The sequence below is a fragment of the Lepus europaeus genome, chromosome 11 (assembly GCF_033115175.1).
Source record: "Lepus europaeus isolate LE1 chromosome 11, mLepTim1.pri, whole genome shotgun sequence".
In the NCBI taxonomy this organism is placed as follows: Eukaryota; Metazoa; Chordata; class Mammalia; order Lagomorpha; family Leporidae; genus Lepus; species Lepus europaeus.
In genome coordinates, this window is record NC_084837.1 from 113,380,983 (window position 1) to 113,394,637 (window position 13,655).

General features: G+C 59.7%; 1 protein-coding gene across 1 annotated transcript; it reads right to left on the reverse strand.

Annotated features, from left to right (window-relative positions):
* Positions 1 to 6,191: 6,191 nt before the first annotated feature.
* LOC133770386 (cytochrome P450 1A2) lies at positions 6,192 to 12,892 on the reverse strand. The gene is made up of 7 exons (XM_062206462.1): positions 12,786 to 12,892; positions 11,325 to 12,155; positions 10,823 to 10,943; positions 10,315 to 10,404; positions 9,981 to 10,104; positions 8,502 to 8,588; positions 6,192 to 7,000 (listed from the first exon to the last, which is right to left on the reverse strand). The coding sequence occupies exons 2-7, from the start codon at positions 12,153 to 12,155 to the stop codon at positions 6,703 to 6,705; spliced, it is 1,551 nt and encodes a 516-aa protein (XP_062062446.1). The 5' UTR covers positions 12,786 to 12,892; the 3' UTR covers positions 6,192 to 6,702.
* Positions 12,893 to 13,655: the final 763 nt, after the last annotated feature.

The following is a 13,655-nucleotide window of genomic DNA, read 5'->3' on the forward strand; positions in this document are numbered from 1 at the left end:
GGGCAGATGGGCTTCCTGAGCCGGGGGGGAGGGGCGGGGGGGAGCTGACAGCACACACCCTTGCCTACCCATGATTCTCTGGAAGGCAGGATGCGTTTATGGGGGGGGGGGTGTAGAATCGGACTTCTGCATTGCAGCTCTTAGATCTGTGTCACACTCAAGGCTTTTCCCAGCCGGCGCTCCCGCGACTCCAGGTGCTTCCGAGGCCCCATGGTGTTGGTTTCCACGCTGAAGGCCTTTGGTGTTGGGCGACGGGGGTGGGACTGTGGGCCCCAGAGAGCTCGTCCACCCTGAAGTGTTTCCACCAGGAATCAGATGTGTGCTTCAGTACCAACGGACACGGCTGAACAGGTGAGCTTTGGTCTTGCTGTCGCCCACCCCACAGCTGTGCACCACCCTGAGGGCCCCTCTCAAAGCCCCTCCACCCGCCGGCCGTCCCCTTGGAGATTGCGAGAGGAAGTAGCTCCAGGGGTCTCCCAAACAGGCTCACCGGTGGCCTGGGCCGGCGGTGATGGGCACAGACACACGTGCCCGGGGGAGCATGGACCTGGGTGGTGAGGTGTTCCCATGTGTGTGAGTCTGCCAGGTACGTGCGTGCTCTCACCTGGGCGTGTCTGCAGGTGTGCCGCCCCCTCCCGTGCCCTCAGGGCGGAGGCAGTCCACGATCAGCCTTCCTGCGATGAGGGTTGGGGGCAGCTGGCAGGGTAGCTGGGCAGGTTTCTGCGCCTCCTTCTCCCTGGCCATGGTTACACCTGAGCTCAGGGAGGCCTGGACCTGGTGACGCTGTCTCTGTGGACAGGGGAGCAGAGACCGTGCCCAGAGCTGCAGGGGGCCGTTGCGGGAGAATGAGGAGCAAAACGCAGGCAGGTGGATGTCGGCGCCCAGCCCCACGGACAGCCCTGCTGTGCGCTGGAGCTTCCACCGTGCACCCAGGCCAGGAAGCTTAAGGAACCAACCTGTCCAATCCTTGCCACTCAACACACAGTCGACAGCTCCAAAGTTCTGGCCAGCCGCCTGCCAGGCGAGGGCGTGCTGGGCTATGTTGCTGGGCGTGGATCGAGCAGCTCCCAGCCCTGCCCCAGAGCCCTGCTAGGGTGACAGTAGAGGCACCTGGAGCCCAGGAGACCAGGTTTGGCTGGGCGGGAGCGGGAGAGGGGGAGCGAGTTTGGTGCAGAGCTGAGCGGAGGCCGGGATCTGCAGGTGCGCTGGCTGCCCTGCGGGGATTTCTGCCTGGGCTGTGGGCGCCCGGCTGCCCCAACCTGCATCCTATCCACTCGTCTTTGCTGCTCAGCCCCTGGGCCCCCGGCTTCCTTCCTGTGGCCGCTCACTCAGTGGTCAGCACCCATGGAGACTGCTGTGGGCTGGACCACACCCGGCAGCTCCACAGATGAGGGTCAGGATGCCTGGATGGGGCAGCCCCTCCAGAAGACAGGCTCGGGGAGCCGGTGCAGGTGGCGGCGTCCTGGGCCTCCCTGGCAGGGGCGGGGGCCTGTCCCTATGGGAGGTGAGCTTCCTCCGGCAGCTCCTTCTCACGCAATGGGCCGGAAGGGGTTGGGGGCCCATTGTTCCCTGGCACGCCAGCACCCCCAGCCCTCCCCAGCTTCTGGGGGAGGGGGGAGCAGTGGAAGGAAGTGGGGCCTGGCAGGGCCCCAGGGAGAGGACGCAGGCTCCCGGGAGGGAGTGCTGCCTCCCGCGTGGACGGCTGGTGCGCTCCCAGCTGCACGTGCGCCACACGCACCAGCCTGGAGACCAGCATTCCTGGGGTGTGTGTGCGTGTGTGTGTGCGTGTGTGTGTGCACGCACCGATGGGTACCTGGCACATCATACAAGCTCGCTAAGCCTCCTACCAGACCTGCAGGGTAGGATCATCCGCCCAACTGCTGGACGTAGAGAGGTTATGTAACCGGCCCCAGCTTAGTGGCGCTGGACCCGGCTCTGGGATCTGCCGGTCCCCTCTCACTCCAGCACGTCTACTGGGGACTGGACTTGGCGGTCAGCACTGCCCAGCAGGGAGCGGGGCTGCCCAGGTGAAGGGTGGGCTGGCATGCTGTCAGGTGTCACCGCGGTTCCCCCAGAGCACCGCTGGGCACGCAGAGCCACAGATGGGGCCACTGCCTCCCGAGAGTCCCGGCCGCTCCACTTCCAATCCAGCTCCATGGTGATGAGGACAGCCCAAGTGCTTGGACCCTGCCCCCCCCCCCCCCCCATGGAGGACCCAGATGGAGTTCTTGGCTCCTGACTTTGGACCTGGCTAATGTGGCCATTTGGGGAGTGAACCAAAGGATGGAAGACATCTCTCTCCTTTTGTTCTCTCTCTCTCTGCCTTTCAGATAAATAAACAAATGTTTAAAAGAAAAGGAGAGGGAAGCAAGTAGTTTCCATTACCTGCTCAGTTCCCCTAATATTTATAATCTTGCAAAAATAGCTCCACTTATTATAACTGATGAGCCAACGCTGATTTAAATTTTTTATAAAGATTTATTTATTTATTTGAGAGGCAGAGTTACAAATAGAGAGGGAGGGACAGAGAAAAAGAGACATCTTCCATCTACTGGTTCACTCCCCGGATAGCAGCAACGGCCAGAGTTTTACCTGCTATGCCACAGTGCTGGCCCGGCTAAGATCAAGTGTAAAATTCATTTTGGGGCCAGCACTGTGGTGCTGTGGTGCAGTGGCCTGGGAAAGCAGCAGAAGATGGCCCAAGTGCTTGGGCTTCTGCACCCACGTGGGAGACCCGGAAGAAGCTCCTGGCTCCCGGCTTCAGATTGGCCCAGTTCCAGCTATTGCAGCCAACTGGGAAGTAAACCAGCAGATGGAAGACCACTCCCCTCCCGCCTCTGCCTTTCAAATAAATAAATAAATCTTTAAAAAATTTGTTATTTTATTTTTAAAAGATTTATTTGAAAGGTGGAATTACAGAGAGAGAGAGAGAGAGAGAGATTTCAACTGCTGGTTCACTCCACAAATGGCCACATTGGCCAGGCTGAAGCCAGGATTAGGAGCCTCTTCCAGGTCTCCTACGTGGGTGCAGAGGCCCAAACATTTGGGCCATCTTCTGCTGCTTTTCCCAGGCCATCAGCAGAGAGCTGGATCGGAAGTGGAGCAGCCGGGACTCAAACTTGCCCACATGGGATGTGGGCACTGCAGGTTGCACCCACTGCGCCTCAGTCCAGCCACCCCCACCCCCAATTTCTTTAAAGACAGTGGCGCAGGTGCTCCCGTTGTGCAATTGGTAGCGTGGGGTACTTAGGAGATACTGTTGCAGTTTTTTGATGAAATCCTGTAGCAGACGCTGGGGGTCCTCCTGCCTTCCGCCCTCAGTGTTGGACACCCACAGGACACGGGCCCTCCACTGCTCTTCATCCCCTTACCATGGGCTCCTGACGCCCACTGGCGCTTCTGCTGTCTCCATCGCTTTGCCTTTTCTGGGGGGTCAAAGGCCAGGAATCTCACTGCCTGTGCCCCCCCCCCCCCCCATGCTGGCTTCTTTCCTCAGCCTCACGACTTCTCATGGCTCCGAGAGCTTTTGATCACACCCAGTGTTTGCTTGTGTCCTTTTCTTTTCTTTTCTTTCTTTCTTTCTTTTTTTAAAGATTTATTTATCTATTTGAAAGGCCAAGTTACAGAGAGGTAGAGGCAGAGAGAGAGAGAGGTTTTCAATCGCTGGTTCCCTCCCCAGATGGCCGCAACGGCCAAGCTCAGCTGACCTGAAGCCAGGAGCTAGGAGCTTCCTCCAGGTCTCCCACATGGGTGCAGGGGCCCAAGGACTTGGGCCATCTTCTGCTGCTTTCCCAGGCCACAGCAGAGAGCTGGATTGGAAGAGGAGCAGCCAGGACTTGAACTGGCACCCATATGGGAGGCCAGTACTGCAGGTGGTGGCTTTACCTGCTACATCACAGTGCCAGCTCCACTTGCCTTTTTTTTTTTGTTTTTAATTTTTTTTTTTTTGACAGGCAGAGTGGATAGTGAGAGAGAGAGAGAGACAGAGAGAAAGGTCTTCCTTTGCCGTTGGTTCACCCTCCAATGGCTGCTGCGGCCGGCACATCGCACTGATCTGAAGGCAGAAGCCAGGTGCTTATCCTGGTCTCCCATGCGGGTGCAGGACCCAAGCACTTGGGCCATCCTCCACTGCACTCCTGGGCCATAGCAGAGAGCTGGCCTGGAAGAGGGGCAACTGGGACAGAATCCAGTGCCCCAACCGGAACTAGAACCCGGTGTGCCGGTGCCGCAAGGTGGAGGATTAGCCTGTTAAGCCACGGCGCCGGCCTGCCTTTTTTTTTTTTTTTTTTTTTTGACAGGCAGAGTGGACAGTGAGAGAGAGACAGAGAGAAAGGTTTTGCTTTACCCTTGGTTCACCCTCCAATGGCCGTTGCAGCCGGCATGCTATGGCCAGTGCACTGTGCTGATCCGAAGCCAGGAGCCAGGACCCAGGAGCCAGGTGCCTCTCCTGGTCTCCCATGCGGGTGCAGGGCCCAAGCACTTGGGCCATCCTCCACTGCCTTCCCAGGCCACAGCAGAGAGCTGGCCTGGAAGAGGGGCAACTGGGACAGAATGTGGTGCCCCGACCAGGACTAGAAGCTGGGGTGCTGGCGCCGCAGGTGGAGGATTAGCCTGTTGAGCCGTGGTGCCAGCCCCACTTGCCTTTTAAAAAGAATCGTGGTTAGGGCTGGTGTTGTGGCGCAATTAGGCTGCAGCCTGCCGTGCTCCCATCCCGTATCCAAGTGCCTGTTCACAGCCCAGCTGCTCTGCTTCTGATCCAGTTTCCTGCTACTGTGCATGAGAGGCAGCAGCTGGCGGCTCTAGTGCTTGGGCCCCTGCATCCACATGGGAGACCTAGAAGAAGCTCCTGGCTCCTGGCTTCTGCCTGGTCCAGCCCTGGCTGTTGCTGCCGTTTGGGGAGTGAACCAGCAGGTGGAAGACCTCTGTCTCTCTCTCTTACTTTCTCTGCCTTTCAAATAACACGTTTACGAACTGTGTGAGAACACACACATTGTACCGTTGTAAGTGTTGTAAGTGCACAGCTCAGCGGTGTCAGTGACACTCACGGTGTTGTGCAGCCGCCGCCCCGTGCGTTTCCAGATGGTGCCCAGCAGACAACGCCCAGCCTGCCCCTGTCGGCCCCCCACGGCCTCTGCGACTCCGCGCCCCACGTCCTGCCTGGATGTGCTCTGCTGCGTCATCTCTGTTGCACCTGCTTCCTTCACCGGGGCCTGGTTCCAGGGTGACCGTGCTGCTGCCCGTGCCAGGAATGGGACTGCACAGGGCCCAGAGTCTTCATCGAGGCCACACACACACTCACACACACATACACACATACACACACACCCAGCCCACACACATATACACACACTCAGCCCCTCCCACTCAGACACACACACACACTCAGCCCCCCACCCTCCACACACACTCAGCCCCCACACACACCCAGCCCCCCCCCCAGCCCTGCCTGGCTTCCAACAGCTTTTGCATCAAAACGAGCTTTCCTTTTTTAATCCCATCTCCCACACACTTTCTGAGGTCCCGTCACACAGGTGGGATGTGTAACCCCGTTTTGTGGGCCAGTCACCTCGCGATGGGCGGTTGGGGTGTCGTCATGTTTCACCTTTGGGAACAGCGTTGTTATGAAGCTTTGGGGCCGAGCTCCTGTTTGAGCTCCTGTTTTCAATTCTTTTGAGTACGCACCTCGGGGTGGAATAGCTGGATCCTGTAGCAATTCTGTGTTTAACCTTTAAAGAGATTTTATTGATGGACTCGTGAGGCAGAAGGAGAGAGTTCCCATCCACTCATTCTCTCCCTAAAATCCCTGCCATCGATTGGCGCTGTGGCTGAGACAGGGGGGAGCCAGGAACCTAGAGCTCCCTGCGGGCCTCCCACGTGGGTTCAGGGACCCAGTTACTCGAGCCGTGGCTGCTGCCTGCCAGGGTCCACATGAGCAGGGATCTGGGTGGGACGTGGAGCAGCCAGGACCTGAACCAAGCACTCCAGCGTGGGGTGCAGGTGTCCCACGCCCTGACTTCACGGCTCTACCTCAACCCCCGCCCACTTTTGAATTTGGTTGGTTGATTTCTCATTGCTAAGACGTGGCAGTTCTTCACGGTCTGGATATCGGTTCCTTATCAGGTGCGTATTCTGTAAACCTTTTCTCTCGGTCTCTGGGTTGACTTTCACGCTCGATATTGCCTTTTTTTTTTTTTTAATATTTATTTATTTGAAAGGCAGAATTACAGAGAAGCAGAGGCAGAGAGAGAAAGAGAGATCTTCCATCTGCTGGTTCACTCCCCCAAATGGACGTAACAGCCAGGGCCGGGCAGGGCAGAAGCCAGGAGCCAGGAGCTTCATCTGGGTTGGGCCCCTTCCTCCCCAGGCGCTTCACGTGTTCAAGACTTGGGCCAGAGCAGAGAGGAGCTGGCCACTGAGCCTGGGACATAGCCCCGGGCCTGGGGAGCGTTGCGCTCTGGGCAAGCAGCCAGCCACAAGACCATTGGTGGGCATCGGGACAAGGAAGCCGCAGACAGAAAGTAGAGCGGCCACTGCCCAGGGCTGGGTGGCAGGGGAGGGTGGGGGTCTGGGGGCGGGGCGGGGCATTGCGGAGGGATGTCCTACAAGCCGGTGACAGACGGCGCAGGTCGGATCTCAGCACAGCTGTTATTGTGAAGAGGAGAGGGTGGCCGAGACCCCAGAGTGCCCGCCGCAGCGCCGCCCTCACTGGACAGAGAAGCGCGGGCGAGCCTGGATGTGCTCACAGCGGGGGTGCTTCATGGTGAGCCCGTAGATGGGGGTCAGGTCCACGGGCACGCCGGGTGGCACGCTGAACTCCAGCCGCTGGAGCAAGATGGCCAGGAAGAGGAAGACCTCCCACCTGGCCAGGGTCTCCCCGATGCACCTGCGCTTGCCCAGGCCGAAGAGCATGACCTTCTCACTCAGGGGCTTGTGGATGGCCGCGCCGTCCGCCGTGAGGAATCGCTCGGGCCGGAACTCCTCCGGGTCCCCCCACAGCTGCCTGCGAGAGGAAGGCAGGAGATCTGACCCTGGTTCACTCCCCCGTTTGCCTGTAATAGCCGAGGCTGGGCCAGGCTGAAGCCAGGAGCTCAGGACTCCACCCAGGTCTCCCACGTGGGTGGCGGAGATCAAAGTACTGGAGCCGTCACCCGCTGCCTCCCAGGGTGCCCGGTAGCAGGAAGCCGGAACTGGGCCTTGAACCCAGGCACTCCAGCATGGGACGGACATGGGCTACGGCGTTCCTGTCTCAAGCGTTGTACCAAATCCTGCCCCCAAACTGAACTCTGTCACTTATTTCTTTTATAAAGCTTTCTTTCACACGATTAGCCTTGAACTGGGCATGGTGGCACAGACGGCTTAGTTCTGGTGCTCGCAACGCTTACAGGAGAGCACGGTCAAGTTCCGACTCCTCCACGTCTGATCCAACTTCCTGCTAACGTGCTCTGAAAGACCGCGGACAATGCTACACAAACGGGGGACCTGGATGGAGGTCCAGGCTCCTGACTTGGCCCTCCCCCGGCCCAGGCTGTTGCTGGCGTTTAGGGAGTGAGCCAGCAGATGGAAGATCCACCTTCCTCTCTCTCCTGCTCTCTCTTAGTTGTTCGGTCTCTCAAGTAGACAAAGATAAACATTAAAAAAATAGCCTTGAAGATAGTGCTTTTTAATATTGATTTTTTTTTTTTGCTTTGTTTAAAGCAAATTAAAACGTGTTTAACTCCACGTCTCTGGCGAGGGGACTCAGCAGTGTGTCTGGGTTCATGCCCTTATTTCAGAGTAGTTGTTAATAGCACAATATTGATAGCACCTTCCATCGCAAGAGTGTCCCAGGTTGGCTGGTAGATCACACGTCCTCTGCCCATGGACTCAGTGTGGCCTTCCTGGGAGAGGAGGCGGCCCATTCACACCAGAATCACCTGAGGGGCTCCGCCTTACCTGCCGAGGTGCGCTCTGGGGGCTGGGGCCAGAATATGGAGCAAGCTTCCCGCCCAGCTCTATTTTTTTAAAAAATATTTATTCATCTGAAAGTCAGAGTTACACAAAGAAAGGTAGGTAGCGAGCGAGAGAGAGAGAGAGAGAGAGAGAGAGTGAGTGCTTCCATCTGTTTGTTCACTCCCCAGATGGCTGCAATGCCCAGGGCTGGGCTGGGCCACAGCCAGGAGCCAGGAGCCTCCTCCAGGTCCCCCACGCAGGTGGCAGGAACCCAACCACTTGAGCCATCTCCACGGCCTCCCAGGGTGCACTGGTGAGGAGCTGGAGCCAGGAGCTGGATCCAGAAATCAAACCCAGGCACGCAGGCGTCCTAACCACCAGGCCAGACACTTGGTCCAGTGACCGACTCTTACGTGCACTAACGTCTGAGAAACGTGGTCTGAGCTTGGCCATCTGGACAGGCTGTGTAGCAGGTGCCGCCTCCTTCCTTCCCCAGACCTGCTCTGAGCAGGCAAAGCAGCCTCCCGACTACCCAACCTGTGCTTGTCTTTCCACGAGGGACGCATACTCACGGGTCGTGGTTGATTTGCCACTGGTTTATGAAAATGCAGCATTCCTTGGGAATGTGGAAGCCGTTCAGTGTGGTGTCCCTGGTGGTGCTGTGGAGGGAAGAGGGCTCCATCAGGCTCCAGGCTGGGGCAGTCTCACTCCTGTGTCCACTGTGCCCCAGTGCCCCGCCCCCCATGTAGTCATGGGCCCCACCCTGGGAGGCGGGGTGAAACTCCCTCCCCTTTCCCCAGCTCCTGTCTTTAAAGCGAGTTTGCTGAACTCTGCGCTCAGCATGCATTTGGCCATTCTGGGAGCCGGCACTGTGGTGCAGCCAGTTGAGTATCTGCTGCTCCACTCTGACCCAGTTCCCTGCAAATGCACCTGGGAAGGCAGCAGGTGATGGCCCAGGTGCTTGGGGCCCCTGCACCCATGTGGGAGACCAGGACGAAGCTCCTGGCTTCTGGCTTTGGCAGGACCCAGCCCTAGACTGTTGTGGTTGTTGGGGGGTGAACTAGCAGATGGACGATCATATGGATAGTAGGGGCCCAAGGAGTTGGACCACCACCCGCTGCCTTCCCAGGCACATTCGTGGGGAGCTGGATCAGAACTGGCACAGCCAGGGCTGGATCTATCTCATAGTGGGCTAAGCCTCCACCTGCAACACTGGCATCCCATATGGGTGCCAGTTCTAGTCCCAGCTGTTTCTCTTCCAATCCAGCTCTCTGCTATCACCTAGGAAAGCAGTAGAGGGTGGCCCAAGTGCTTGGGCCCCGTACACCTGGGAGATCTGGAAAAGGCTCCCGGCTCCTGGCTTTGGATCAGTTTGGATTGGCTCAGCTCTGGGTGGTGTGGCCATTTGCAGAGTGAACCCGCCTATGGAAGACCTCTCTGTCTGTCTCTCCCTCTCTCTGTCTGTAACTCTAGCTCTTAAATAAATAAATAAACCAATGGAAGGCAGACCTTTCTCTTGGTCTCTCCCTCTCACTGTCTGTAACTCTAACTCTCAAATAAAATAATTAAAATCTTAAAAAAATTTTTTTCAAGAAAAAAGTGGAGCAGCCGGGACTTGAACCGGGCATTGATATGGGGTGCTGACATTGCAAGTGGCGGCTTAGCCTGCCGCACCACAACAGCCTCTTGCTTGCTGCTGAAGTCAGTGTTCACTAACTCGCTTGATGTTGGTCAATTTCAGGGCCTAATCAAGGCTCGGTGGCTGTTAGGTCCTGGCAGAGAACGAGGCTGGACCTGCCAGGTGAATCTAAGATACTCCCGGAGGGCAGGTTTGCGTCGGGATTGGCCCCGGGGCAGAGGCAGGGCTGTGGGAGCCGAGGAGAGGGTGGGGGTCATTCCGGGTCCTACACATGCACCGTTGGAGGCTGCTGGGCTGGGGCAAGGGTGCTGGCAGGGAGGGAATGGGTGCAGAGCAGAGGGAGCGCTGTGATCTGGGTGTGGCTTTCTGTGGAGCGTGGCAAGGCCTGGGGCAGGCGAATTGGCCGCCTCACCTGTGGGGGATGGTGAAGGGGACGAAAGAGGCATGTCGGAAGAGCTCCAGGATGAAGGCCTCCAGGTAGGGCAGTTGGGGTCTGTCGGAGAGCCGGGGCCGCCGCGCCCTGCCAACCACGGCATCTGCAGAGCACCAGGGGTGGGCGACGGGCAGAGCTCAGGGCTGCTGTGACACTTGGCACCTGTGTCACTCTACACGGGGCCCCACTGCTCCCCAGCATCTTCGGGGGCAAGGGTGGGCCTCACTGTACATCCAGGCTTTCACAGAGCAGGTGCGTAGCAGGCATCTGTAGACAGATCAAGCCCAGCCACAGGGTCAAGGGCACCACCTACCCAGTTCCTCCTGGATCTTTCTCTGTATCCTGGGGTTGGTCACCAGGTACATGAGGCTCCACGAGAGTGCAGTTGTGATGGTGTCAAACCCTGGGCGAGATAGGAAGGAAGGAAGGCAGGACCAAGGAGACCCGTGTTAAGCAAGCGCCTGCCAGGGAGGGACCAAGCCGTACCTTCCTCTGACCGCAGCCCCTGAGCTTCCTGGGGACAGGGCTGGGCTTCTTGGCGTGGACTTGGGACGTTGGTCATCAGCTGCCGGCATGACAGGGGCCTAGGCTTATAGGTCAGAGGGTTCTTTATCGCTCCGAGGGGAAGCTGAGGTGCGGAGGGGGAGAGGGACTTGGAGCAGTTTCCAGGGGGAGCTGGTGGCACAGCTCGGGCCAGGTTCCTGTGTCCTGTGCTAGCTGGGGTGAGGCTGGGAGGCCGTCCGATGGGCCCTGGGGCTGAGCGAGGGTTGGGTGCCCAGCAGGCACGGGGTGGGGGTGGAGGGGCAGGGTCCCGCCCCTACCAGCTCCAAAGATGTCGTTGACCAGGTTGACGATCTTCTCCTGGGGGATGAGGCCACCGTTGGCCTTGGAGTTGTTTTCACTGTGCTTGAAGAGGGCACCCGTGATGTCCTGGACGCTGTTCTGAAGGGACACGGGCTTAGGGCGCCAAACGCCGGCCCCGGCGGGTGGTGTGTCCTTGGGTGCTGCCCCCCTCCCCTGCCTGGGGCTCACAGCAAGAGGCTTGACCCCTCTCCCAACAACCCAGGGTCCAGTTTCAAAGGAGGAAGAGGCCGGTGTGAACAGGGAAGCGAAGCGAAAGCAGAGCTGGGGATCAGCCGCTGTTGGGGTTCAGGTTCTCGCAGGACAAAGGCTGAGGGCACCCCCCACGGTGCTGGCGGGTCTCCCAGGGCCCCTGATGGGGAAGCGGTAAGGGTGTGGATTCTGAGGGGGCGTGGTTGGCCCTAGGCCACATGGCTGGTCCTGGGGCGGGGGGGTCCCTCGGCAGGTGCGCCCGGGGCTCACCCTGTCGAAGTCCTCATAGTGCTCCCGGACCGTTTTCTGCAGGAACCGCAGGAACCTCCGGTTGAAGTCCTTGAACCTCTGCAGGGGGCGGTTGGGCAGGTAACGCAGGATGGGGAAGAAGTCCACGGGGCTGCCGGAGGTGGCGGTCTCCACGAACTCGCTGCTGTTCCGCACGAGGTCCAGCATCTCCTCACTGCTCTGTGGGAAGTGCCGCCCAAAGCACATGGCCCCGATGACCCTGGCCACGGACACCACCAGCTGGCTGTAGGCGTCGAAGCGCCCAGCCACCGCCATCAGCTCCCGGAACCTGCCGATGAGGTGCTCGGCCTCCTGGCTCACGTGCTCCTCTAGGTAGCAGGAGCTGGAGGAGGCCGGGTCGGAGGCGATGGAGAAGCTCTTCAGGGAGTCCTGGGCCAGGCGCCGGCGGGCGGCCCACACGGGCCCTGAGTCTGGGCTGAAGGTCATGCTCTGGCCCTCGGTGATGAAGGTGGAGCTGTAGAGGTCAGGCCGGCCCTTGAAGTCGTCGCCCTGCCGCACCAAGGCCTGCTTGATGGTGTCCAGGCCGCTGAGCACCACCACGGGCGTGGAGCCCAGGCGGATCTGGAACACGTCCCCGTAGCGCCGGCTCAGCCGCGCCAGCGCCACGTGTGGGTTCTTGCCCAGCGTCAGCACGTGCCCGAGCAGGGGCCAGCCCCAGGGCCCCGGCAGACTCTTCAGGCCTTTGGGGACCCGAGGCCTCGAGGCCCTGACTGCCCAGAACACCAGGCAGAAGACGACAGAGGCCAGGAGCAGCTCGGTGACCGAGAGGGGAGCCGCTGGGGACATCGCCATCTGCAGCAATGGAAGGGGCGAGGCGGGAGGGGCCGGGCTGAGGGTGGGGACGGAGCCACTCCTCCATCCGTGTCCTCATCCAGGCTCTGTGCTTGGCTGCCTGCCTGCTGCAACCCAGAGAGGCTGAGAACTCCCAGAGTGGGCACCCAGGATGCGGAGGTGGGCCCCCAGCACTGTGTGTGTGTGTGCGCACACACTCCGGGGGTTGTGCCAACAGGCCCCCACCAGGGCTGGCTTCCTGCCGGCAATGTGGAGCTCCCCCGCCCAATGACACGGAGGAGGCGAGGTCCCAGGGCTGCTACATCAGCCTCTGGTCCATACCAGGAAGGGTGCCTCTCTCCACCCGCAAGGATGAGTCCCTGTCCATCACAGCCTGGGAGGCTGGGGTTGGGCAGCAGCCTTGGCCAGGCCACCCTCGTGGCTAGCGAGGACCCTCCCCTCCTCTCCCCGACTCCGAGGAGGGACCCTTGGAGATATACTAGGTTAAGCCGCTCCCTGGAGAATGGAGACACTGGCCTGCAGAGCTGGTGTAGTTACGAAGGCCAGGGCTCAGGCCTCCTCCAGGTAACCCAGGGCCCCTCCCCACCCCATCACTGTAGAGCAGGGAGTCCTGAAGGCCGAGCAACTTACCTGTAGAGGCAGGTAGGTGCTTCAGATCGGCGGGGCTGTGGGGGCTGTCCACTGCGGCAGGCTCTGGGCGAGGGGGCCTTTATGTTCCCTACCACCTATCAGGTTGGCCCAGCTGGCTGGCCTGGTCACCTGATGTCAAAGTTGGATCACTGAACAAAGTCGGAAGGATCAACCCTCGGCTTTGGGCCATGAGCCCTCAGCTCCGCCCACTCCCCAGGCCCCAGGCCAGCTCTCTGGGGCTGGGCCAGAGAGGATCATGGTAATGGCCAGCTCTTCAGTAGATGTCCAGTGCTGGTGGATTTGCTTCCCTCCGGGGCAGACAGGGCGCTGGCCCCAGAGGGAGGGTCCCTGCGGGCACTTGGTCCAGGGGCCCACGGCTGCCCCTCTAGTGCCCCCCCCCAACAACCTATGACACCAGCCAGCTCCGCATCTTGGCCTGAACCTTCTAGAAAGTTCCCTCATGATCCCGCCTCCTGGGTGAGACACAGTGAGAAACTAAAGAGCAAATGAGGTTGTCCGTGCGACATGACGGCTCCGGCCAGAATCGCTGAACCAGAACTAGACAAGGGCTGCTCCGGAGGTGGGGCGGCCAGATGCGGCATGCGGAATGTGGCCAGCACACAGAATCTTTCACAGGCTGCAAAGGACAGCTCTGGGAGGAACTGGGGACGTGTGACCGTGACCGTGGCCAGGAGACGGCATCCTGGGCTGAGGGCTGGTCTTCGTCCATCTGCACACAGCAGCATGGGTGTGAGGGGGCTACCCTGGTTTGTGGGGAGAGGGGAGTGCTGGTTAGGGGTGGAGTGCCGTGACACCGGCCGCCTGCTTTCAAATGCTTCTGTCTTTCATCGCTCCCTTTCATCCATCTAT